Below are 25,803 nucleotides of genomic sequence, written 5' to 3'. Positions count from 1 at the left end.
TGGATAAAAGATAGGGAGCAACGAGTAGTAGTAAATGGATCATACTCAAATTGGACAAAGGTAATCAGTGGAGTCCCCCAGGGATCAGTACTGGGCCCTATTCTTTTTAATATTTTTATAAATGAATTGAAGCTAGGATTAAATAACAACATCTCTATTTTTGCAGATGATACTAAGTTAAGTAAGGTCATTAGGTCAGAGCAGAATGAACTTTCATTACAAAGGGACCTGCAAAAATTAGAAGTATGGGCAAGTAAATGGAAAATGATATTTAATACGGGAAAATGCAAGGTTCTACATTTTGGAAGTAAAAATAAGCAGGCAACGTATTATTTAAATGGGACAAGACTTAGCCAAACACAGGAGGAAAGGGATTTGGGGGTAGTAATAGATAACAAGCTAAAGATGGGGAATAATCGCAAAAAAAGATATTGCAGAACTAGAAAAAGTTCAGAGAAGGGCCACAAAGCTAATAAGGGGATTGGAGAATTTAACCTATGAGGAGACGCTAGCCAAATTGGGTCTGTTTTCTTTAGAAAACAGGCGCTTAAGAGGTGAAATGATTACTTTATATAAATATATTCAAGGTCCATATACAGAGATGGCAGAAGCTCTGTTTATTCCAAGAAAATTGTTTGTGACCAGAGGTCACAATTTAAGGTTGGAGGATAGGAGATTTAATCTCCTGCAACGGAAATTTTTTTTCACTGTAAGAGCAATAAAATTGTGGAACTCATTACCAAAGGAGGTACTGAATGCCAATACCCTAGATACATTTAAAATTATTTGGATACATTTCTCTCTATAAATAAAATTCATGGATATGATTGCTAGTATTAAATGGGTCACCTTTTAGTGGGATTATTTAATCTTAACTGGAGTTTTTTGTATATATTTTAGATTTGTATAGGTTGAACTCAATGGACTTCGGTCTTTTTTCAACCTCATCTACTATGTTACTATGTATCTGCTATATGTGGATGAGTGTCTTTTGGTAAGTATGTATCATTATTTAAGACACTCTCAGCTATGGTTTGGCGCTTTATGTATTAATATAAGTAAAAAACATATATTTAAAACTTTATATCTGCCATGAGGTAGGTCTATGTGTATTTCCCTTTGCAGTCTAAACAGTTTCAGTATAGGAATCATGTTTGGGAAGTTTATTTAAAATTTTTCTTACCTAGGGTTCAGTCTTTTTCTAATTTGACTTTCATTTTTTCGCGGTCAAATCTAGACTCGCGAGGGCACGAAAAAGCTTTTTTGTGTCATTCTTGGCGCAATATTTTTTGGCGCAAAGTTGCACCTCTGATGGTGCAAATTTTGTCATTTCCTGCGTCTTTGTTGACACTAGTTGATTTGGCACGAAATTGCGTTTGTTATAACGTGAGTTGTCATTTCCTGGTGTTAGTTTTGCGCCAAAAAATTGTAACTTATTTTTGCGTAATGCGTCATTATTGGCGCCAAACTTTAGTTATTTTACCGCTCTCCCTCTATTGCTCGCTGTTTTCATGAATTTATTTAAAATAAAAAAAATACTATCTTTTGTTTTTCTCTACTGAAACTGTTACATTGTGGAAATTGAATGTTTTGCCTAATGTTATTTATTTATTTTTTCTGTTACATTTTGCGAGATGTCCCATTTTGATCCTGACTCTGATGTTACTGTAGAAACTATGATGCCCTGGAACACAATTCTACAAAGCTAAATGTGTTCTTTTCATTATTAAGCTGTTGTTATTTCTTCAGCTCAATTATGTGTCATTTATTTATCATGTTTTATGCTAGCAATGTTTCTACATTTACTGTTTTTTATATATTCAGTTTATGTACTTGATTTCATCTGCAAACATCATATGTTGTTGCTTATATCATAAAAGGTTATGACTGCTATTATGCCTTTAAGTAAGCTTACGAACTTTTCAAAATTGTTAAGATTTAATTCATTTTGTTCTGGCCGACAGCATACTTAAGTTTATTCTACTGATGAAGGTTTCTTTGGCTCAAAGGATCCTATATCAGACAGTTTGTTAAAAATTCTCCTTAGTTTTCATTTGAACATTTTTTGTTCTTTGTTAAGGAAATGTTGTTATTTATAGCTTTTAGGAGTCTAGTCCTCCTATTAACTATCGCCTAGATTACGAGTTTTGTCGGTAAAGACCTGCGGTGCTAACAAGCCTTTTTTTTCCAGCTCACCCTTAAGACAACGCTGGTATTACGAGTTATCTGAATGGCTGCGTTAGCCTCAGAAAAGGGAGCGTTGAGCCAAATTTAGCTCCACTTCAACTCTCAATACCAGCGTTGCCTATGGTAGCGGTAAGCTGGAAAAACGTGCTCATGCACAATTTCCCCATAGAAAACAATGGGGCTGAGCTGGCTGAAAAAAAACCTAACACCTGCAAAAATGCAGCGTTCAGCTCCTAACGCAGCCCCATTGTTTCCTATGGGGAAACACTTTCTAAGTCTACACCTAACACCCTAACATGAACCCCGAGTCTAAACACCCCTAATCTTACACTTATTAACCCTTAATCTGCCGCCCCCGCTATCGCTGACACCTACATTATATTATTAACCCCTAATCTGCTGCCTTTAATATCGCCGACACCTATATTCTATTTATTACCCCCTAATCTGTCCCCCCAACGTCGCCGTCACTATAATAAATGTATTAACCCCTAAACCGCCGCACTCCCGCCTCGCAAACCCTATAATAAATTTTTTTAACCCCTAATCTTCCGACCGGACATCGCCGCCACCTACATTATCCCTATGAACCCCTAAACTGCTGTCCCTAACATCGCCGGCACCTATATTATATTTATTAAGCCCTAATCTGTCCCCCCCAACCTCGCCGCCACCTACTTACACTTATTAACCCCTAATCTGCCGACCGGACATCGCCACAACTATAATAAATGTATTAACCCCTAAACTGCCGCACTCCCGCCTTGCAAACACTATAATAAATCTTATTAACCCCTAATCTGCCCTCCCTAACATCGCCACCACCTACCTACAATTATTAAACCCTATTTTCCCGCCCCCAACGTCGCCGCTACTATAATAAAGTTATTAACCCCTAAACCTAAGTCTAAGCCTAACCCTAACACCCCCCTAAATTAAATATAATTTAAATAAAACTAAATAAAATTACTATCATTAAATAAATTAATCCTATTTAAAACTAAATACCTATAAAATAAACCCTAATATAGCTACAATATAAATAATAATTACATTGTAGCTATTTTAGGGTTTATATTTATTTTACAGGCAACTTTGTATTTATTTTAACTAGGTACAATAGCTATTAAATAGTTAATAACTATTTAATAGCTACCTAGTTAAAATAATTACAAAATGACCTGTAAAATAAATGCTAACCTAAGTTACAAACACACCTAACACTACACTATCAATAAATTAATTAAATAAATTATCTACAATTATCTAAACTAAAATACAATTAAATAAACTAAACTCTAATAAAAAAAACACTAAATTACAGAAAATAAAAAAAATTACAAGACGTTTAAACTAATTACACCTAATCTAAGCCCCCTAATAAAATAAAAAAGCCCCCCAAAATAATAAAATACCCTACCCTATACTAAATTACAAAGTAATCAGCTCTTTTACCAGCCCTTAAAAGGGCTTTTTGCGGGGCATTGCCCCAAAGTAATCAGCTCTTTTACCTGTAAATAAAAATACAATACCCCCCCCAACATTACAACCCACCACCCACACACCCCTACTCTAAAACCCACCCAAACCCCCCTTAACAAAACCTAACACTAACCCCCTGAAGATCTCCCTACCTTGAGTCGTCTTCACCCAGCCGAGCCAAGAAGGCGTCCCTCAAATTTTGATTGGCTGATAGGATTCTATCAGCCAATCGGAATTAAGATAGGAAAAATCTGATTGGCTGATTCAATCAGCCAATCAGATTGAAGTTCAGTCCGATTGGCTGATCCAATCAGCCAATCGGATTGACCTTGCATTCTATAGGCTGTCCCGATCAGCCGATAGAATGCAAGGTCAATCCGATTGGCTGATTGGATCAGCCAATCAGATTTTTCCTACCTTAATTCCGATTGGCTGATAGAATCCTATCAGCCAATCGGAATTTGAGGGACGCCATCTTGGATGAGTTAAAGGAACCGTCATTCGTCGGAAAGTCGTCGGCCAGGATGGATGTTCCGCGTCGGAGGTCTTCAGGATGCTGCCGCTCCGCTCCGGATTAGTGAAGATAGAAGATGTCGCTTGGATGAAGTCTTCAATCGGATGGAAGACCTCTTCTGCCCCGCTTGGATGAAGACTTCAATTGGATGGAAGACCTCTTCTGCCCCGCTTGGATGAAGACTTCAACCGGATGGTGGACCTCTTCTGCCACGCTTGGATGAAGAATTCGGCTCGGCTGGGTGAAGACGACTCAAGGTAGGGAGTTCTTCAGGGGGTTAGTGGTAGGTTTTTTTAAGGGGGGTTTGGGTGGGTTTTAGAGTAGGGGTGTGTGGGTGGTGGGTTGTAATGTTGGGGGGGTATTGTATTTTTATTTACAGGTAAAAGAGCTGATTACTTTGGGGCAATGCCCCGCAAAAAGCCCTTTTAAGGGCTGGTAAAAGAGCTGATTACTTTGTAATTTAGTATAGGGTAGGGTATTTTATTATTTTGGGGGGCTTTTTTATTTTATTAGGGGGCTTAGATTAGGTGTAATTAGTTTAAACTTCTTGTAATTTTTTTTATTTTCTGTAATTTAGTGTTTGTTTTTTTTGTATTAGAGTTTAGTTTATTTAATTGTATTTTAGTTTAGATAATTGTAGCTAATTTATTTAATTAATTTATTGATAGTGTAGTGTTAGGTGTATTTGTAACTTAGGTTAGGATTTATTTTAAAGGTAATTTTGTAATTATTTTAACTAGGTAGCTATTAAATAGTTATTAACTATTTAATAGCTATTGTACCTAGTTAAAATAAATACAAAATTGCCTGTAAAATAAATATAAACCCTAAAATAGCTACAATGTAATTATTATTTATATTGTAGCTATATTAGGGTTTATTTTATAGGTAAGTATTTAGTTTTAAATAGGATTAATTTATTTAATGATAGTAATTTTATTTCATTTTATTTAAATTATATTTAAATTAGGGGGGGTGTTAGGGTTAGACTTAGGTTTAGGGGTTAATAACTTTATTATAGTAGCGGCGACGTTGGGGGCGGGAGATTAGGGGTTAATAATTGTAGGTAGGTGGCGGCGATGTTAGGGAGGGCAGATTAGGGGTTAATAAGATTTATTATAGTGTTTGCGAGGCGGGAGTGCGGCAGTTTAGGGGTTAATACATTTATTATAGTTGTGGCGATGTCCGGTCGGCAGATTAGGGGTTAATAAGTGTAGGTAGGTGGCGGTGAGGTTGGGGGGGGGGACAGATTAGGGCTTAATAAATATAATATAGGTGTCGGCGATGTTAGGGACAGCAGATTAGGGGTTCATAGGGATAATGTAGGTGGCGCCGATGTCTGCTCGGGTTAAAAAATGTTATTATAGGGTTTGCGATGTGGGGGGCCTCGGTTTAGGGGTTCATAGGTAGTTTATGGGTGTTAGTGTACTTTTAGCACTGTAGTTAAGAGCTTTATGTTCCGGCGTTAGCCCATAAAACTCTTAACTACTGACTTTTTTTTGCGGTTGGAGTCTTGGAGGTAGAGGCTCTACCGCTCACTTCTTCCAAGACTCATAATACCAGCGTTAGGCAAATCCCATAGAAAGATAGAATACGCAATTGACGTAAGGGGATTTGCGGTAGCCTCGAGTCGCAGAAAAAAAGTAAGCGGTAGACCCTTTCCTGCCTGACTCATAATACCAGCGTTAGCTAAAAAGCAGCGTTAGGACCCCTTAACGCTGCTTTTTAAGGCTAACGCAGAACTCGTAATCTAGCCGTATGTTAATAATCCTTTTCAAATATGGATTTTAACATTTTTGCTCTTGAGGTCTTTTCCTATTCAATATACTATCTGTATTATATTCTAGAGAATGGTTATTCTGATTCCCTCTTGGGACTGTACTACTATTTCTATGGAAATTGGTACTTATTTACAGGATTCTTTAGAATTTGAATATAACCTTAGTAGAGCATATTCACATACTGTTTATATTTTTAGCTCAGCTTTATCTGTGGCTGACATTACTGTTCTCTCAACTTTTGTTGAATAGTTAGCATAAGCAGTTTCAGATTCTCAAGTATTTAACTCTGTTTATTTACTTTAGATGTATTCATTTAATTATGTTTACTATATCTATTATTATGATTTCAAATATATTTTATTATCTCTATCTTGTTAGGATAATAATTTGTTTGATTTCTATTATCTCCACTATTTCTGGAGGTTTAGAGTTTTTTTCTGCCCTACTTTAAGTCCGGTGATGTAGATCAGTTGGTGAATGTTCTGACTACAAACGCTTGTTCTAGATCCAAGGGTCATAGATTCATTTCCCGGCAGGGTTAATACAGCCCTTTGAGGTCAATTTATTGTCTACCATTTATTTGGGTAATAATAACAACTGTTTTTATCAGCTGCTAATTTGGTTAACTCAGAGTGTAAGCACTGAAAACGCGTTTTTTTGTATCCTTCTGTGAGAAAAATGCGATATAATTACTATTTATTAGACTGCATGAAGGTGCGGTTCTCAAACCAGTCCTTCTGATGGGGAGGCAGATTAAATAGTTTTTGGATGGACTCAGTCCAAAATCTATATTATTCTTAGGGTTTGAATAGATTTTTTGAATGAGACCTCCTATGGGAAGAATCTTTTTTCTCAGTACACTCTGTAAAATTTTTTACAGGAGTGATTATACCAGTTCTTTACGCAGGAACAGGGTTTGGGTTTCTATTAAATTCTATTCTTTTTCCCAAAGAAGAAAGGTTTATTCAGTCCAATCTTGGATCTGAAGACTTTTATATTGTTTTGTTAGAGTCTCAACTTTTAAGTTGGCGATTATAAGAATTATTATGCCTTTTTGTTCAACAAGGTCATTTTATTTCATTCAGACCACTTGTGGATTCTGAGATTTTCCTTTTTAGATAAGCTTTACTAATTTGTCGCTTTTCCATTTGGGATAGCTTTATGAATATTTTCAAAGGTTCTTGGTGCCCTTCAAGACAGTAGGGTATTGTGGTGCTTCCTTATTTGGATGGTATCTTGGTATTAGCTTAAACTTTTCTTTTATTAATGCCAGACAGATAGCTCAGCATGCTAATGCACTGTGGCTGAACTCTGTAGCAACCTGAGGGTTGCAGGTTTGATTCCCGGCGAGGTCCATTCAGCCTTTCATCCTTCCGAGGTCGATTAAATGAGCAGCGTCTTGAGTCGCTTACGGGTGATTAGACACGCTTTACAAGTACCCAATACATACATATGAAAGAGCAGTATTCAAATATATGGACTTTTCTTTTTTTGGAATCCCTCATGACTCAACTAAGTTTTGTTTCTTCAAGACATGGTTAGAGGATTTAATTTACCTAAGAGTTTCGTGATTCCTCAGACACGTGTCACTTCTTTTTGGGTTTCTAGATGGATTCTGTGTTCATGTCTTTATCTGGCAAAAGTAAGTTGTAATTGGTGTTAGCCTGTCTAAATTACAGTCTACAACATTTCTTTCAGTGGCTATGTGTATGGAAGTTTTAGGTCTCATAACTGCAGCATCAGGCGTTGTTCCCTTTGCTCATTTTTCATCTGAGATCTCTTTTTGCTTTGCATACTGAATCAATGATACATGGATTGTTTTTAGATATCACAGTTGATAGTTTTACATCCTAACACTCTACTCTCTCTGTTTTGGTGATTAGTCTATCATTGTTTTATTCAGGGGGCCTCCTTTTGTTTGTCCTTCCTGTTGTGTATTCTTAATGTATGCAAGTCTTACAGGTTGGGGAGCTGTCTGAGGGTCTCTGACAGCACAAGGGGTTTGGAAACTTCAAGAGGCGAGGTTTTCAATCAATATTTTAGAACTCTGTGCTATTTTTCAGGGTTGTCCTCTTTTAGGAGAGAACTTTTTAATTTTTTGCTTTGACAGACAATATCACAACTGTGGCATATGCCAATCAACAAATAGGGACTCTTAGTTCCTTAAGCAATTAAGAAGTATATTGAATATGTTCTTAGATGGAATTCCTCTCCTTTCTATTTTCTACGATTTTTTATCTCAGGTTTAGTCATTTGGGAGGTGGATTATCTCAGCCGTCAGTCTTTACATCCGGGAGAGTCTTTACATCTCTATAGAGTTGTGTATTCTTTATTTCCCAGGTACCTTTTCAGGTCCAGGGATCTTCAGGCAGAAATGGTGGATGCATTAGCAGTGTCTTGGTTTTGCAACCTGACTTCATATTTCCGCCTCCAAGGGTGATTTCTAAGATCATATTGGAATAATCTCATGTGTTTCTGATGGCATCAGCATGGCCTTACAGGTTTGGTATGTGGATCTTGTTCAGATGTCCAAGTTGCCATCCTTGGCCGCTTTCTCTTTGGCCAGCCCTCTTTGGCCAGCCCTCTTGTTTTAGGGGCTTTTAATTACTAATTTGATGGTATGGAATTTGATTAGTGTTTAGTCAGAGAGACTTTTTATCACTATGTTGCAGGCTTATAAGTCTGTTTCAAGGAACATGTATTATCAGGTTTGGAAAACCTATATTTTATGGTGTTCTTCTTATAAATTCTTTTGGCATTGTTTTATAACTCGGATTTTACAGTTTTTTCAGGAAGGCTTGGATAAGTTTGTCTGCAATTTTTTTTGAAGGGACAAATCTCTGTTCTTTCTGTTTTATTTCCTAGAAAGATTGTTTAAACTTCCTGATGTTCACTGTTTTGTTCAGGCTTTGGTTGGTATCAAGCCTGTTCATTTATTCATTTCTCCTTTTTGGAGTCTTATTTGGTTTAAAGATTTTGCAGGCTCTTCTCTTTTGAGCCTATATTTTCTTTGAAGATTATCTACTTTGTTGTTTCTTTTGACTATTTTTTCTGCTACAAGAGTTTCTGATTTATCATCTCTCTCTTGTGTGTCTCCTTATCTGATTTTTTTCATCTAGATAAGTTGTTTTGTGGACTTCTTTTTTTTCCTAAGGTTGTGAATTTGAACAACATTAGTAGAGAAATTGTTGTTCTTTCTTTGTGTCCTAACCCTAAAGAATTCTTTGAGAGTTCTTTACCTCCTTTGGATGTGGTAAGAACTTTATAATTCTATATCAAGGTTACTAGGATTTCAGAAGACTTCTAATCTATTTGTTGTTTTTCTGGTTCCAGAAAAGGTTAGGAAGCCTCTTCCATTTCTTTGGCATCCTGGTTAAAGCTTTTGTTTTTCAAGGCTTATTTGGAGGCAGGCTCCGCCTCAGAGATTTACAGCTCATTCAACTAAGTCCAGTCGCCATTTCTTGGGCTTTTTCAGAATGAAGCTTCAGTTGATCAAATTTGCAAATCAGTAATTTGGTCTTCTTTGCATACTTGTTTTTACCATTTTTATGTATTTTGCTTCTTCTGAAGCAGTCTTTGGTAGAAAAGTTCTTCAGGCAGCTGTCTCAGTTTGATTCTTCTGCTTTTGATTTAATTTTTTTTTAAGAAAAACTTTATTATTGTGTGGATTTAATTTCTCAGTAGAAATAGCTGTTGTTATTGTATCCCTCCCTCTCTAGTGACTCTTCTGTGGACTTCCACATCTTGGGTATTTCTATCCCATACGTCTCTAGCTCATGGAGTCTTGCCAATTACATGAAAGAAAACATAATTTATGTAAGAACTTACCTGATAAATTAATTTCTTACATATTGGCAAGAGTCCATGAGGCCCACCCTTTTTATGGTGGTTATGTTTTTTTTGTATAAAAGCACAATTATATTCCAGTTCCTCTTTTTGTATGCTTCTTTTTTACTCCTTTTTGTTATCACCTCACTACTTGGCTATTCGTTAAACTTAGTTGTGGGTGTGGTGGGAGGTGTATTTATAGGCATTTTTGGTTTGGGAAACTTTGCCCCTCCTGGTAGGAATGTATATCCCATACGTCACTAGCTCATGGACTCTTGCCAATATGAAAGAAATTAATGTATCAGGTAAGTTCTTACATAAATTATGTTTTTTTCACAAAGGCAAGATCTTTTGTCCCAGTGTCTAATTTTTCAGGCAAGAATTTCAGCCTGCTTATTGTCAAACATATTAATAAGCTATCCCACACATGCAATAAAATGGGCAACTTTACATTTATGCAAAACTACATACATGCAAAACTAAAAATATTTAGATTATGTTGCATTATTTCATGGACCTGAGGTGGTGCTTTAAAGGGACAAGTCTACACCAGAATTTTTATTGTTTTAAAAGATAGATAATGCCTTTATTACCCATTACCAATTTTTGCATAACCAACACGATTATATTAATATACTTTTTACCTCTGTGATTACCTTGTCTAAGCATCTTCTGACAGCCCCCTGATCACATGACTTTTAGTTATTGTCTATTGACTTGCATTTTAGCCAATTAGTGCAGCGCCTGCCACAAGCCACGCGTGATCGCAATGTTATCTATGTGGTTCACATGAACTAGCAGTATCCTGTTATGAAAAGCAAATAAAAATCATGTGATAAGAGGCTGTCTTTAATGGCTTAGAAACAGGCAGACATTTAGAGGTTTAAATGTTATAAAGTATATTAATATAACAATGTTGGTTGTGCAAAGCTGGGGGATGGGTAGTAAAGGCATTTTCTATTTTTTTTAAACAATAACAATTTTAGTGTTGACTGTCCCTTTAAAGTGAATTTACTGTATATTCTTATTAACCATTATAAAACAACCTTTTGGCAGAATGGTTTGCATTAAAGGGACAATGTACACACACAACTAGCTGCTAAGAGTTATTTGTATTCAGAGCAGTTGCAGTGGCATCATTTTAATTGAGCTGGATTATTTGTTACTCTCCCACTTTCTACTAGGGTTGGTTTCTGCTGCAGTCTCTTGTAGCTTTTCTATAACAAAAATTACAGTATTGACATTTTAGTATAAGTGGTAGTTTCAACAAGCAAAACCAACTTTTTCAAATGACAAACTAAAGGTAAAATATCTATTTGAAAACAATTTAATACACTTCAGAAGGTAAAATTGACCATTGGGAACACATTAAAGGTGATACCTTTTTATAGTACAATGTTTCTTTAACCCCTTAGTGACCAGACTACTTTTCGATTTTTTTACCGTTAAGGACCAGGGCTATTTTCTTCATAAATGGAAAGAGTCCACAGCTGCATTCATTACTTTTTGTAATTCAAAACCTGGCCACCAGGAGGAGGCACAGACACCCCAGCCAAAGGCTTAAATACTCCTCCCACTCCCCTCATCCCCCAGTCATTCTTTGCCTTTCGCCCCAGGAGGTTGGAAGAGAAGTGTCAGAAGTTTTACGATTAAGTTTCTTATGGAGGGTAGTACTTTTCGGCATGGGAATGGAGTTTTAAGTAGTCCTGTCAGCCCCTCAGTGAGAGCTTAGATGTCCGGAGATGCAGGGAGAGTCTTTCCGCGAAACCATCCAGACTCATTTTTAACAGCTCCATAAGCAATCAGCGTTGACGAGTTTCGCTGCCTGCTTTCTTCGCTCAAGTTCATGGCAGAGGCGATGCTCCTATCTGTCACACTTGAATGGCCATGTTCCTGTTCCACGGCGTAGATTCCGGTAAGATTGTTTCATTTTACTTTCATGATTGTATTGTACTACAAGTGTTTTCCTGAGAGGCTACCACCTTGCGGGACTAACTATAATTAGGGTCTCAGTAAAGCTCCTTTTGTATCTTGGAATCAAGGGTTAATATCTCCTGAGGGGGATTATTGAACAGGGGGGTCTTTAATCATTTAATCATGTTTGTTATGTGATTCAACCTGCTTATGTGTAGTGTTTCTTAGGCTTGTGGAACATAACGGCCTTGAAGTGACTCGGCCTTTGCGGTCGGGTGCGCTTTTTTTGGATTGTGCGGCTTACCTTGTGACCGGGCGTGGTCATGTTTTTGACTCTCCGGTTCCGCATTACTGACTGTGTGGTGACGCAAAAATTCTGGTACGCTGGTGTCTGGTGCATAGGAGGTGGCGAGTGCCCCAGCCATTGTGGGTATAAGGTGATGTTTAGTTTTTTTTCAAATTTGGTCCATTTTTTTGTATTCATATCTCAGTTATGGAGGACTCTGATGTTGAGATTGAGGTAGTCTCTGATTCAGATTCTACTTATTGCGAAGAATACGAATCGGGCCAGATGACACATGTCAGTCAGTTATGTTCCGTAGGCTCTTTTAGAGGGCTTGATTCCTCGGGATCAGGGAATCAGGGGGCCGCTGAGCCATCCGCCTCTGGGGGTTCTGTCCCTCGAGAGGCGAGTTCCCTACCACTTTCTGTTACTACACGTGCAGGTGACCCAGATTATGCTTATCCCTCACTGGATGGTGGTTTGTTCCCTCCGGAGGTTGCGGCACATTTCCGTATGCAAATACTTATAGCGTTAGCACATCTGCAGCTTCCAGATGTCTGCTTAAGATTATGTTTGTGTCCCGTCAACCCGGGTCCCCCAGGCATGGGGTGGCCCCTTCAGCTCTCCGGGGGAGCGACTGGTCCTGAGGCTCCCACAGAGGTGTGCTGTGCTTTTCGATATAGACTGGTGTGCCTTTGTGTTCTGCTACAACATGTTTTGGCGTTGTTGGAGGATCCCATCCTTAATGGATATAGCCGTTCTCAGTCTTCTTCTTCTTCGAAGAGCACACAGAGTTAAATATAAGGGGATGAAGTAATCTTTTTATAGTCTGATCATTGAGTATGCTTTCCAGTCTTAACTTGGACAAGTAGGGTTCAGTTGGGCTGGGCCTGCGGGTGTGTCTGTTCTCCTTGGGAGAAAACCTACAGGTTGCATTTTCTTTTATTTAATCCGGTGAGGATGACTTTTATTTGATTTAAAGAGCTCATGTTTTGTTTTATATTCCTTCGGGAATCGATACGCGCGATTTCTTGATCAAACTGGTTACTTCTATGGATATTTTGGGAACGCATTTAGTCCTATGTTTGTCATTTATTTCTCCCTCCCTGGGGGTGAATATTTAGGCCTTGACATTAATGGCTAAGGTTAAGCTCCTTCTGTCTTGAGGTCTATTTCAAACATGTGGCGCCTGTTCTGCCTGGCTGTCCCAGTTTGGGCGTTGTGTAATTGCATTATTATTTGTGTTTTTATTGTTTTTACAAGTGTCAGCTAAGCATTCTGAGGGGACCTGAGGGTCCATAGGGCATGGGGGACTGGCTCAGTCCTCATCAGCCTTTCGAGCTGGTAGCCTGGCACTCAGTGGAATTCAAGTGCGTCACACTCCGTTGGCTCTGATATGTCGGGATTTGAGTTTTTCCTTCCCCACATGTGTTGAAGATTTGGAGGATTTAGTGCCTCCTTGCCGCTGTTATGGGTGGTTTTGCCTTTCAAGCGCTTTTGGACTTTTTGGGACTCTTCCTTCGGGTTGACTTCTCTGCACTTTGTCCATTTTCTCCTTATGAAATGAGGAGAAAGGAATGCTGGAACTCAAAGTGAATCAGAGTAAGTTTATTCAGGAGCAGGCTTAACAACACATCAGGTAAGCTCCCATTTTCTCCTTAGCGGTTGAGGCCGCCTTATGGGAGGGCCTTGCGGTCTTCCTACTCTGGGTGTTAGACGTTCCTTATTAGGAATTATAGGCTATATGGTCTCCTTATCCTGGCTCTGTCTAGGGGTTGTTTCTGGGGGTTTGGGATGCTATGCATTCTTTTTCCTTGGATATAGTCCTCTGGTTCTGTACTCCTGAGGAGATTATGGAGACTAACCTTTGTTAACTCGCTCTTCGGGAGACTTTGTCCCCAATATCTCCCCTTGGTTCTGGAAGTTGGGTGTTGTACGCCTGTTGGGCTTAGAATCTTTGTGGTTCTGTCGTGCCCTAGCTCTTTCGAAGTTGGACTTCTGTAAGGGGTGTTCCACATCCCCTTAGGTTGGGATTTATGAGTGAGTCCTAGACCAGTTTGCCGGGTTAGTCTTATCCTCTGTGTAGTCTATTTTATTTAGACGGGGTATGGTGTTTCCTGGAGTATTGTTGGTTTAAACAATTCTGGGGCTCGGGCCTTACGTTTGTCTGGATCTTCTGGGCCTAAGCCAGCTGATCAGATTAGGGGTTAGCTCCATGGTTTCACTACATGGATCCTGCTGTGGGATAGGATCTGAGATATGTTGTCTATCCTTGGATCATTGAGGTATGGTGAGCCTCTTTGAGGTTCTGGGCTCCTCGTTGTTCCAGAGATGTGGGTAGGCCTTGCGGCGTTGTATAACCTGCAGTGTGCCCGCTAATTAGTGGAAGTTGGTGTGGCTATCTATCTTCGGCTGCTTTTTACTTGTCTGCAAGTGTTTTATTTTCCAAGTCATCCTGGTATGACTGCAGCGTGTGGTGTTCAGAGGTTGCTTCTCTGGGTTTGATGCACGTTGTTGGTTTAGGAATATTTAGATATTCTGAGTTACTGGCGACTTGGGACTCCGGTTTCAGACGTTTTTTCGGGGTGGTTGTTCTGTTTTTTCGGAGAAGTTTTCTTCTCTGTTCTGATTCCCGGTCTCAACCTTGTGGTTCTGTACAGTTTGGGGTCTGGGTGTTGCCTTCTCTTGTTTCAGGAACCCTTAGGGTCCATGTGAGCTTGGCTCACTTTTTGGGGTTTTCCATTTTTATTTGGATATTATTGCACCCTGTTTAGGGTCTTCCGGGAATCCTTGTTTGTTTCTTCATTTCCTCTCCCCTTTGGGAGTTTTCGGTTGTTGTTCCCCTTTTTCTGTTAGAGTATGTGGTTGAGGACCGTCCTTTGGGCAATGGTGTCTCCTGGAGGGGTGTTGGCTCAGTTGAGTCTGTTTCTGTGGTCTCTAGCAAGGCTTGTGGACTCTGCGGGTCAGTGTCCTTGGGGCCTTTTTTTCCTTTCATATGTTTTTCTGGCTTCCAACGAAGCGGGATTTTGCTGGGTTGTGGTTTCAGGCCTGGTGCCGTCAGAATGGGACGCTTTTTGTCCCCTCCCGTTTGATAGCATTCAGTGTCCTCTACAGCTTGGGTATTGTCTTCCCAAAAGTAATGAATGCAGCTGTGGACTCTTTCCATTTATGAAGAAAAACATAAATTATGCTTACCTGATAATTTTCTTTTCTTCAGATGGAAAGAGTCCACAGCTTCCTGCCCGTGTTTTTATGTGGGGTGGCGTAATTTTTATTCTTCTGGCACCTTTTCACCCTGATATTTCTTCTACTGTTCCTTGTTTCTCGGCAGAATGACTGGGGGATGAGGGGAATGGGAGGAGTATTTAAGCCTTTGGCTGGGGTGTCTTTGCCTACTCCTGGTGGCCAGGCTCTGAATTCCCAAAAGTAATGAATGCAGCTGTTGATGTTTACATGTTCTTAACTTTTTTGCAAGTTATAGGGCAGTAAGTACAAATAGCACTTTGCTATTTCTAAAGCATTTAGTTTTTTCAAAATAAGCGATAGTTACATGGTAACATTAATATCTGTCAGGAATCCCTGAATAACCCTTCACATGTATATATATTTTTTTTAGTAGACAAACCAAAGTATTGATCTAGGCCTATTTTGGTATATTTCATGCCACCATTTCACCGCCAAATGCGATCAAATAAAAATAATCGTTCACTTTTTCACAAACTGTAGGTTTATCATTGAAATTATTTACAAACAACTTGTGCAATTATGGCACAAATGGTTGTAAATGCTTCTCTGGGATCCCCTTTGTTCAGAAATAGCAGCCATTTATGGCTTTGGCATTACTTTTTGCTAATTAGAAGGCCGCTAAATGCCGCTGTGCACCACACTTGTATTATGCCAAGCAGTTAAGGGGTTAATTAGGTAGCTTGTAGGGTTAATTTTAGCTTTATTGTAGTAGACAACCCAAAGTATTGATCTAGGCCCATTTTGGTATATTTCATGACACCATTTCACCGTCAAATGCGACCAAATAAAAAAAACGTTACGTTTTTCACAAACTTTAGGTTTCTCACTGAAATTATTTACAAACAGCTTGTGCAATTATGGCACAAATGGTTGTAAATGCTTCTCTGGGATCCCCTTTCTTCAGAAATAGCTGACATATATGGCTTTGGTAAGAAAGTGACCTAGTCACAGAGGGGGCGCTCAGAAAATTATCAAAAAATTATCAAAAAATGAATTATAAAATATATCACAAATATGAAATATAGCACAATTGAGGAAAAGATCAAGGCAAATTATAACAGTGAAAAACCTTCAGGGCTGATGTAAAAGTCATGTTGCATATAATTAAGATGGTGTAAATGTCCTTTATATATTCTTCAAATACAAAGTAATTTCTGAATCGGCTGCCTCCTCCTTGCTGGCTGGTCCAGGTATAACTATAAAAAAATAAAGAGAAACAGAGGGGCGCCTCATGTGTGGTATCGTCAGTAGGAGAAGTAAAAACAAAAAAATAAAGCCAAATGAGTACTTACATACTCCAAAAGCACATTTATGTGCGGGTAGGGGCAGGCTGCAGAATTGTAAAGGTATGACAGCTCACCCGTTCAACAGCGCTCTAAGCGTTAGGTGCTGGTACTACAGTGGAGACACAAGATACAGGCACCACATGTGCAGACTATTAATGGTACAACCCCTAGTGATTTCTTAGTATAGAGGGTACTCACATATTCCAGGAGCACACCAATGAAGCAGGCTGCAGATTTAGGTAGGTGTGGCAGCTCACCCAAACAGGTGGTATCTTAGTAGTTGGTGGAACAAGGTGTGTAGTAATCCCAAAGTGCTGGCTCAGATGGCAAGCTGAACTCTTGTATATCAGTACAGGCAAATGGTGGGTAAAAGAAATCCACTCAATGAATAAAATATCCAAATTGGTTTATTAAAAACAAAAGATGCTAAAAACAACACAGTAGTTGCTATTTAAAAGTGGATAATGGGGTATCTAATATTACCCCAGTGGTTGCAACGCGTTTCTCGGTTCGCAAACCGTTTCATCAGGTCTCTTTTTGGTAATTATAAGGCCGCTAAATGTCGCTGCGCACCACACTTGTATTATGCCCAGCAGTGTTGGATCCCCCTCAAACAGCTCTCTTCCCTCCCCCACCTCACAATTGTCACCGCCATGTTAAGTACTGGCAGAAAGTCTGCCAGTACTAAAATAAAAGGCTTTTATATATATATACATATATATATATATATATATATATATATATATATATATATATGCTGCAGTGTTTGATCCTCCCCCTCTACCTATTAGGCGCCATCTTGGGTACTGGCAAAATCTTATGCTTTTTACCCATTTTGTCTGTAGTGTAGCTGCCCCCCCCCCCCAATATCACCAAAGTCCATCAAATATGGTCCCTCAGGACAAAGGCGCCCTCTAGAGGCTTCCGTCGATGGTTGAAAAGGAGTGCCCCAGGATCAGCTCTTCTTGAAACAAGGTAGATAAACTGCAAATATGTGAAACCAAAGAAAAAGGAGCTCCAATAGTGCAGAATGTTACAATTGTTGCAAAGAATATATCAATACATCACTCCACAGAATGATAGTCACAAAAGTGGCGCTAAGCAGATTTCATATCCATTTTTAAATTACTCTTTACTTTTAATAAATAATCCTCTGTCTTCAGAGGGTGTTCTGGCTTTTAACAAGAGCTGTGAGTGTGATTTCCATCTAAAGGGGAGGAGAGTCCACGGCTTCATTCATTACTTATGGGAATTAAGAACCTGGCCACCAGGAGGAGGCAAAGACACCCCAGCCAAAGGCTTAAATACCTCCCCTCATCCCCCAGTCATTCTTTGCCTTTCGTCACAGGAGGATGGCAGAGAGGTGCTGAAGTTTCTCTTATGGAGAGTACTACTCTTCGCTATGGGACGGGAGTTTAAGTAGCCCTAACAAACCTTTCAGTTGAGGGCCTGGGTAAAAGTTAGAGTTCGGAGATGCAGGGAGAGCTCTCCTCTGCAACACCATCCCGACTCATATTAACAGCTCCTACAGTAAAAGTTTCTTTTCTCCAGTCCATGTCAGAAGCGATGCTATGACCTGTCACACTTGAAGGGCCGTGTTCCTGTTCCATGGCGTGGATTCTGGTAAGATTGTTTCATTTTTTATTATATTGATAACACAGAAGTCAGGGCCACAGCGTGGCGCCTTTTATCTTTACATAATCAAGGGTTAAATATTCCTGGTAAGGGGTTTATTGAACGGGGGGGGGGGGGTCTATACATGCTGCGTTATGTGCGGGATGAGGCTCTGGCAATATGGTGGAACTGACAGGTTCATTTCCGGGAGTTTTTTGTGTGCCCTTTTTTTTGGTGCGTTTTCTCCTTTAGGCAGGGGCGGTCCTGTTAGGGCTTCACTTCCAGTCAGATCTGTAACGGAGGAGATAAAGCGGTTTCTCTAGTCCGGGTCCGAGGAGGTGGTGAGTGCCCCGGCCATTGGCGGTTATATAGGCGCCTGTTCTTAATTTGCTTTTTAAGATAAAAGCTATTGAGGATTCTGACGCGTTGGAGGGTACTCCCTCTTTATCTAAGTCTTTTACCTGTGTTTATTGTGAGGTTCCGGTAGACCAGCCTGCACAACTATGTTCCACATGCATTGAAAGAGCTACGACATCTAAAAATAAGAGAATGTCTAGTACTACTGAGCCGTCCACCTCGGAGGGCTCTCCGTCCCCTGAAGTGCGTTCCCTAATTGCATCCCCTATTCCACATGCAGCGCCCCAGGGTCCGACTGTTACCCCATTCGGGGGAGATTTGCTGGCCGCCAGATTTTGCGGACCAACTTCAAACGGCAGTCTCTAAAAATGCTTTACTGCATTCTACTAAGCGCAAGGGTAGAGCCTTCCAGAGTGGCCCGACTCCTGCGGAGTGGTACGACGATGAGGCCCACTATGACGCTTCGGAGGGGGTTCCTTCTAGTTTGGAGTCTGTGTCATCTAAACCTCAGGCGGAGGAGGAGCCTGGCTATAGGTTTAAAATGGAGAATTTGCGCTTTTTGCTGAAGCAAGTGCTTGCTACTCTGGATGTTCTGGAGCCGAACAGATGCCCCAGACCTTCCCAGTTCCTGTAAAGATGGCAAATATTATAAAGAATGAATGGGAACGATTAGGTTCATCCTTTTCTCCTAATTTTTAAAGGTTTTTCCCCGTTCCGGAGGCCCAGCTTGAGCTGTGGGGAACCATTCCCTAGGTGGAAGGGGCTATCTCCACTCTCGCTAAGCGTATGACTATTCCTCTAGAGGATAGCTCGTCGTTCAAGGAGCCCATGGATAAAAAGTTGGAAAACATGTTAAGAAAGATGTTTCAACACACTGGGTTTATTTTTCAACCAGCAGCGGCCGTTGCCGCAGTTGCCGGAGCTGCGTCATGTTGGTGTGATTCTCTGTGCTAGATGATTGAGGGCAAGCCCTCTTTCGAAGAGGTTCGGGAAAGGATTAAGGCGCTGAAGGTTGCCAATTTTTTCATTTGCGACGCCAATATACAGATTTTTCGCCTAAACACTAAGGTGTCAGGTTTTTCCGTTTTACCTCGCAGGGCGCTGTGGCTAAAATCTTGGTCGGCGGACATGACTTCTAAGCTGAGGTTACTGTCCCTGTCTTTTCAAGGTAAGATTTTGTTTGGTCCAGGCCTGGACTCGATTATATCAACGGTTACAGGAGGCAAGGGTGCCTTCCTGCCCCAGGATAAGAAGGCTAAGCCTAAGGGTTCTAATTTTCCTCCCTTTTGTGCGGACAAGGCCCAACACCAGCATCCGGCTGCGAAGGTGGACCTACCTAAGGGAGCCTGGCTTGGAACAAGTCTAAGCAGAACAAGAAGCCCGCCGAATCAAAATCGGCATGAAGGGGGCGGCCCCCGACAGGTTTACGGACAGAGTAGGGGCAGATTGTCTCTTTTATCTGACGCCTGGTTGTAGGATGTTCAGGACCATTGGGTTTTGGAGGTTGTTGCCCAGGGTTACAGAATAGGGTTCAGGTCCCTTCCGCCCAGGGGCAGATTCCTTGTTTCAAACCTGTCTTCAAGGGCGGAAAAGAGAGAGGCCTTCCTAGAGTGTGTGAGGGATCTATCATCTCTTGGCGTTATCGTACCAGCACCCCAGGCAGAAAGGGGTCTAGGGTACTATTCAAATCTGTTCGTTGTTTCAAAGGAGGAGGGCACGTTCCGTCCGATTCTGGATTTAAAGTGTTTAAACAAGTTCCTGTCCGTTCCATCGTTCAAAATGGAAACGATCAGGTCCTTTTTGGCTCTGGTTCAAGAGGGGCAGTTCATGACCACAATAGACTTGAAGGATGCCTACCTGCATGTTCCAATTCACAGGGACCAGTTCAAGTTTCTCAGATTTGCGTTTCTGGACCAACATTTTCAATTTGTGGCCCTTCCCTTCATTCTGGCGACGGCTCCTAGAGTCTTCACAAAGGTTGTGTGGGCTCTGCTTGCAGTGGCCAGATCCAGGGGTGTTGCGGTGGTGCCCTACCTGGACGACATCCTGGTTCAGGCACTGTCCTTTCATCTGGCAGAAGTCAACTCAAGGGCTCTGCTTCTGTTACTTCAATCTCACGGTTGGAAGATCAACTCCGCAAAAGAGCCCTCTGGTTCCCAGCACCAGGGTGGAGTTTCTGGGCACGATACTAGACTCCATGTCCATGAGGATATTCCTCACAGATCAGCAATGCAGGAAGATTGCGTCACATTTGTCTTGCCCTTCAGTCCTCAAGGAGTCCCTCAGTGGCTCAGTGTATGGAGGTGATTGGGCTCATGGTCTCCAGCATAGACGTCATTCCATTCACAAGATTTTATCTCAGACCTCTTCAACTGTGCATGTTGAGGCAGTGGAACGGCGATCATTCCGATTTGTCACAGCTGATATCCATGGATGCGCAGACTCGGTCTTCCCTCTCTTGGTGGATCCGTCCGGTCCAGTTGTCCGTGTGGACATCCTTCTTTAGACCGTCCTGGGAAATTGTGACCACGAATGCGAGTCTGATGGGATAAGGAGCTGTTTGGGGTGCCAGGATGGCACAGGGAAAATGGTCTTGGCTGGAGTATCTTTTTCCGATAAATATCCTGGAACTGCGAGCGATCTACAACGCTCTGAAGGCGTGGCCCTGTCTTGGGGAATACAACTTCATCAGGTTCCAGACTGATAACATTACCTCAGTGGCAGACATCAATCACCAGGGGGGTACGAGGAGCTCCCTTGCAATGAAAGAGGTGTCTTGGATTCTGGAGTGGGCGGAGACCCACAGCTGTTCGCTCTCAGCGATCCACATCCCTAGAGTGGACAACTGGGAGGCAGACTTTCTCAGCAGGCAAACATTTAATCCGAGAGAATAGTCTCTTTACCCCAAGATGTTTGCGGAGATTTGTCTCAGATGGGGGACGCCAGAGATCGATCTCATGGCATCCCGATTAAATTGCAAGCTTCCCTGATACAGATCGACGTTGAGGGACCCCCAAGCGGAGCTGATAGAGGTGTTGGCGGTACCTTGGGAGTTCAGTCTAGTGTAAATTTTTTCTCCGTTACCACTTCTACCTCATATAGTGGTCTTGCCACTAGTTCCTTGAAGGGACAGATCTCGCCTCTATCAGTGTTGTTGCATAGGAAGCTCGCTGAGCTCTCTGACATTCAGTCCTTTGTTCAGGCCCTGTCTAGAATCAGGTCTGTGTTTAGGCAGTCTGCTCCCCCGTGGGGCTTGAATTTGGTTCTTAAAGTTTTACAGAGGGCTCCGTTTGAGCTTATGCATTCTCTTGACATTAAGATCCTGTCTTGGAAGGTTCTGTTCCTGTTAGCCATTGCATCGGCCCCCAGAGTTTCCGAACTGGCAGCCTTGTAACATGAGCCCCCTTAGGTGGTGTCTGACTGTAACATCAATCAGGAAATAGTTGTTCCTTCTTTGTGTCCTAGCCCCTCTTTTTCGGAGGAGAGGCTACTTCATAATCTGGATGTGGTTCGTGCCTTGAAGTTCTATCTTCAGGTGACTAAGGATTTCAGACAATCTAACTCTCTTTTTGTAGTCTATTCAGGGAAGCGCAGTAGTCAGCGGGCCTCTGCTACTTCTTTGTCTTTTTGACTGAGAAACTTTATACACCACGCTTATTAAACAGCGGGACACAAGCCCCCTCAGAGGATTACGGCTCATTCCACTAGAGCAGTGGCTTCATCTTGGGCCTTCAAAAATGAGGCTTCTATGGAGCAGATTTGTAAGGCGGCTACCTGGTCCTCCTTGCATACTTTTACAAAGTTTTATAAATTTGACTTCTTTGCTTCTGCGAAAGCTGTTTTTGGGAGAAAGCTACAAGCAGTGGTGCCGTCAGTTTAGGGATCGCCCTTTACCCTCCCGGTTTCATTCAGTGTCCTCTAGAGCTTGGGTATATGTTTCAGTAATGAATGAAGCCATGGATTCTCCTCCCCTTTAGATGGAAAACATAAATTATGCTTACCTGATAATTTCATTTCCATCATGGGGAGGAGAGTCCACAGCTCCCGCCTGTATCTCCAGTGGGCGGCCCTAAATTTAATATTTTCTTCTGGCACCATTTATACCCTGATATTTCTCCTACTCTTCCTTGTTCCCTCGGCAGAATGAGTGGGAGTGGGGTATTTAAGCCTTTGGCTGGGGTGTCTTTGCCTCCTCCTGGTGACCAGGTTCTTAACTCCCATAAATAATGAATGAAGCCGTGAACTCTCCTCCCCACGATGGAAATTAAATTATCAGGTAAGCATAATTAATGTTTTATTATATCTATCTCAATTGTGGACCTTTGTTCCTGTTTGCCTGGAGTGAGCTAGCTGGTAACCTAATATTAACCCATTTTGTTTGACTTGCACTAATATTCAGTGAGCCACTTTTCTCCACGATCCGTAGTGAGCCAGCTAGTGGGCTCTGATCTATCCAGCCTGCCTGACTTGCACTGCAATATAGTGCGCCACTTTTGTGAGTATCATTCTGTGGAGTGATGTATTGATATATTCTTTGCAACAATTGTTGTAACATTCTGCACCATTGGAGCGCCTTTTTCTTTTGATTCACATATTTGCAGTTCCCCCCCACTCAATACCCTACCCCTCCCAGATCCCTTTCCCAACAAACATTTATTCCCCCCTGTCTCTCCCTTCTTCCATCTCCCTCCTTCATACTCAATCTCATAGGGAAAGTGGTATGGTGTAGTGGGCCGAAAATATTGAGGCATCGCTGCAATACCCTGAAAGCTTCTGGAAGCGATCATGATCGCTTCCACCGCTTGAAACCCCAAGCGTCCTTGGCCATTAGTTGACACTTTTTGTCCGATGTGCCTGGCACGTCCTTGGTTGTTAAGGGGTTAAAGGGATATTAAACCCAAATTTTTATCAAAATTTCTTCGTTCTCTTGCTATCTTGATTTTAAAAAGCAGGAATGTATGGGTTAGGAGCCGTCCCATTTTAGGATCAGAACCCTGGATAGCACTTGCTTATTGGTGGCTACATTTAGCCACCCATAAGCAAGCATAACCCAGGTTCTGAACCAAAAATGGGCTGGCTCCTAAGCTTTACATTCCTGCTTTTTAAATAAAGATAGCAAGAGAACTAAGAAAAAATGATAATAGGAGTAAATTAGAAAGTTGCTTAAAATTGCATGCTCTATCTGAATAATGAAAGAAAAAAATTGTGTTTAGTATACCTTTAAAGTGTGGACAATATCTGCTATTAGGTTTCATTCATACCAATACAGTTATTTTTTTGCTGCCCTAAAAGCTGTACCTAGCTCAGTTAACGCTCGTAATCTTTTGATACTGGTGTGTGTCTAAATAATGATGTTGGACTGTCAGGAGCATAAGAGCCACAGTGGGCTGTTAAGAGACTTTGAATGGGTCTGCCCATATGTCTTGTTTCATAGTAACAGATTATTGGCAGTGCCGCTGTGTTTGACTTACCATATGTTTTGCCGCTTTTACATTTTTGTGAACCCTGGATGCTAATGACATTTTCTTCTTTACATTCTCAGGGGATCTGTGATGGCATCCCTATTGTCAAGGCTGTTGTCCCAAAGAATCAGTTACGTTCCTTTATGTCTCAGGGGAGCCCAGAGACTCTGGTGAGTTATTGCCATAAAGGCTTAGATACATTTAAAAAATGTACAGGCCAGAATAATTCTAGCAGCTAGACCTGTTACTCGTGATTATCACATTTAGTTTTACTTAACTAACACAAATAGACAAATAGTTGCATATTTATGTTATTTAGCATGTAGAACTTATACCAGTCTCAGAACTCTTACTTCATAATGCCTAGCTGTTTTAAAACAAATCTATTCCTTTCCTTTGTCATGTAACTTATTTTTGTCACAATACCTGCCAATTCTCTAAAGCAGTAGCAGAACCCTTACTCATTCTTAGCATCATACTCATATCCTGATCCAAATTAAAACCATTCTTCAGAGAGGCCACAAAACTGTAATCATGTTCTTATCACTTTAAAGAGACAGTAAACACTTTGAAATTGTAATATAAAATGCTTAAGGGGATATGTAACCATATTTTTCTTTCATGATCCAGATAGAGCATGCAATTTTAAACAACTTTCTAACTGTTATCACATTTTCTTTGTTTTCTTTGTATCTTTTGTTGAAAAAAAGCTCAGCAGTGTACATGTGTCTGAAGCACTAAATGGTAGCAGCACTAGGTGGCAGCTCCAGACATCTACCTACAGTATCTCACAAAAGTGAGTACACCCCTCACATTTTTGTAAATATTGTATCATATATTTTCATGTGACAACACTGAAAAAAATGACACTTTGCTACAATGTAAAGTAGTAAATGTACAACCTGTATAGCAGTGTAAATTTGCTGTCCCCTCAAAATAACTCAACACACAGCCATTAATGTCTAAACCGTTGGCAACAAAAGTGAGTAAACCCCTAAGTAGAAATGTCCAAATTGGGCCCAATTAGCCATTTTCCCTCCCCAGTGTCATGTGACTCGTTAGTATTACAAGGTTTCAGGTGTGAATCGGGAGCAGGTGTGTTAAAGGTGTTATCGCTCTCACACTCATACTGGTCACTGGAAGTTCAACATGGCACCTCATGGCAAAGCACTCTGAGGATCTGAAAAAAAGAATTGTTGCTCTACATAAAGATGACCTAGGCTATTAGAAGATTGCAAGACCCTTAAACTGAGCTGCAGCATGGTGGGCAAGACCATACAGCGGTTTCCCAGAACAGGTTCCACTGAGAACAGGCCTCGCCATGGTCGACCAAAGAAGTTGAGTGCACGTGCTCAGCGTCATATCCAGAGGTTGTCTTTGGGAAATAGACGTATGAGTGCTGCCAGCATTGCAGCAGAGGTTGAAGGGGTGGGGGTCAGCCTTGTCAGTGCTCAGACCATACTCTGCACACTGCATCAAATTGGTATGCATGACTGTCATCCCAGAAGGAAGCCTCTACTAAAGATGATGCACAAGAAATCCCACAAATAGTTTGCTGAAGACAAGCAGACTAAGGACATGGATTACAGAAACCATGTCCTGTGGTCCGATGAGACCAAGATAAACTTATTTGGTTAAGATGGTGTCAAGCGTGTGTTGTTGTGAGGAGTAAAAGTGTGTCTTGCCTACAGTCAAGCATGGTGGTGGGATTGTCATGGTCTGAGCCTGCATGAGTGCTGCCTGCACTGGGGAGCTACAGTTCATTAAGGGAACCATGAATGCCTTCGGAGACTGGGCCACAGGGCAGTAATCCAACATGTTAATGACCCCAAACACACCCCCAAGACGA

General features: G+C 41.1%; 1 protein-coding gene across 6 annotated transcripts in view; it reads left to right on the top strand.

Annotated features, from left to right (window-relative positions):
- Positions 1-25,803, top strand: part of NBEAL1 (neurobeachin like 1) — a 759,124-nt gene that overhangs the window by 568,843 nt on the left and 164,478 nt on the right. For all 6 annotated transcript variants that reach the window (XM_053698681.1, XM_053698678.1, XM_053698680.1 and 3 more), the window contains one exon: positions 24,035-24,124. In XM_053698681.1, the coding sequence (XP_053554656.1) occupies positions 24,035-24,124 (90 nt within the window). The remainder of the gene's footprint in view (positions 1-24,034; positions 24,125-25,803) is intronic.

Source organism: Bombina bombina, chromosome 1, assembly GCF_027579735.1.
Source record: "Bombina bombina isolate aBomBom1 chromosome 1, aBomBom1.pri, whole genome shotgun sequence".
Taxonomy (NCBI): Eukaryota; Metazoa; Chordata; class Amphibia; order Anura; family Bombinatoridae; genus Bombina; species Bombina bombina.
This window is presented reverse-complemented; position numbering and strand designations above follow the sequence as displayed.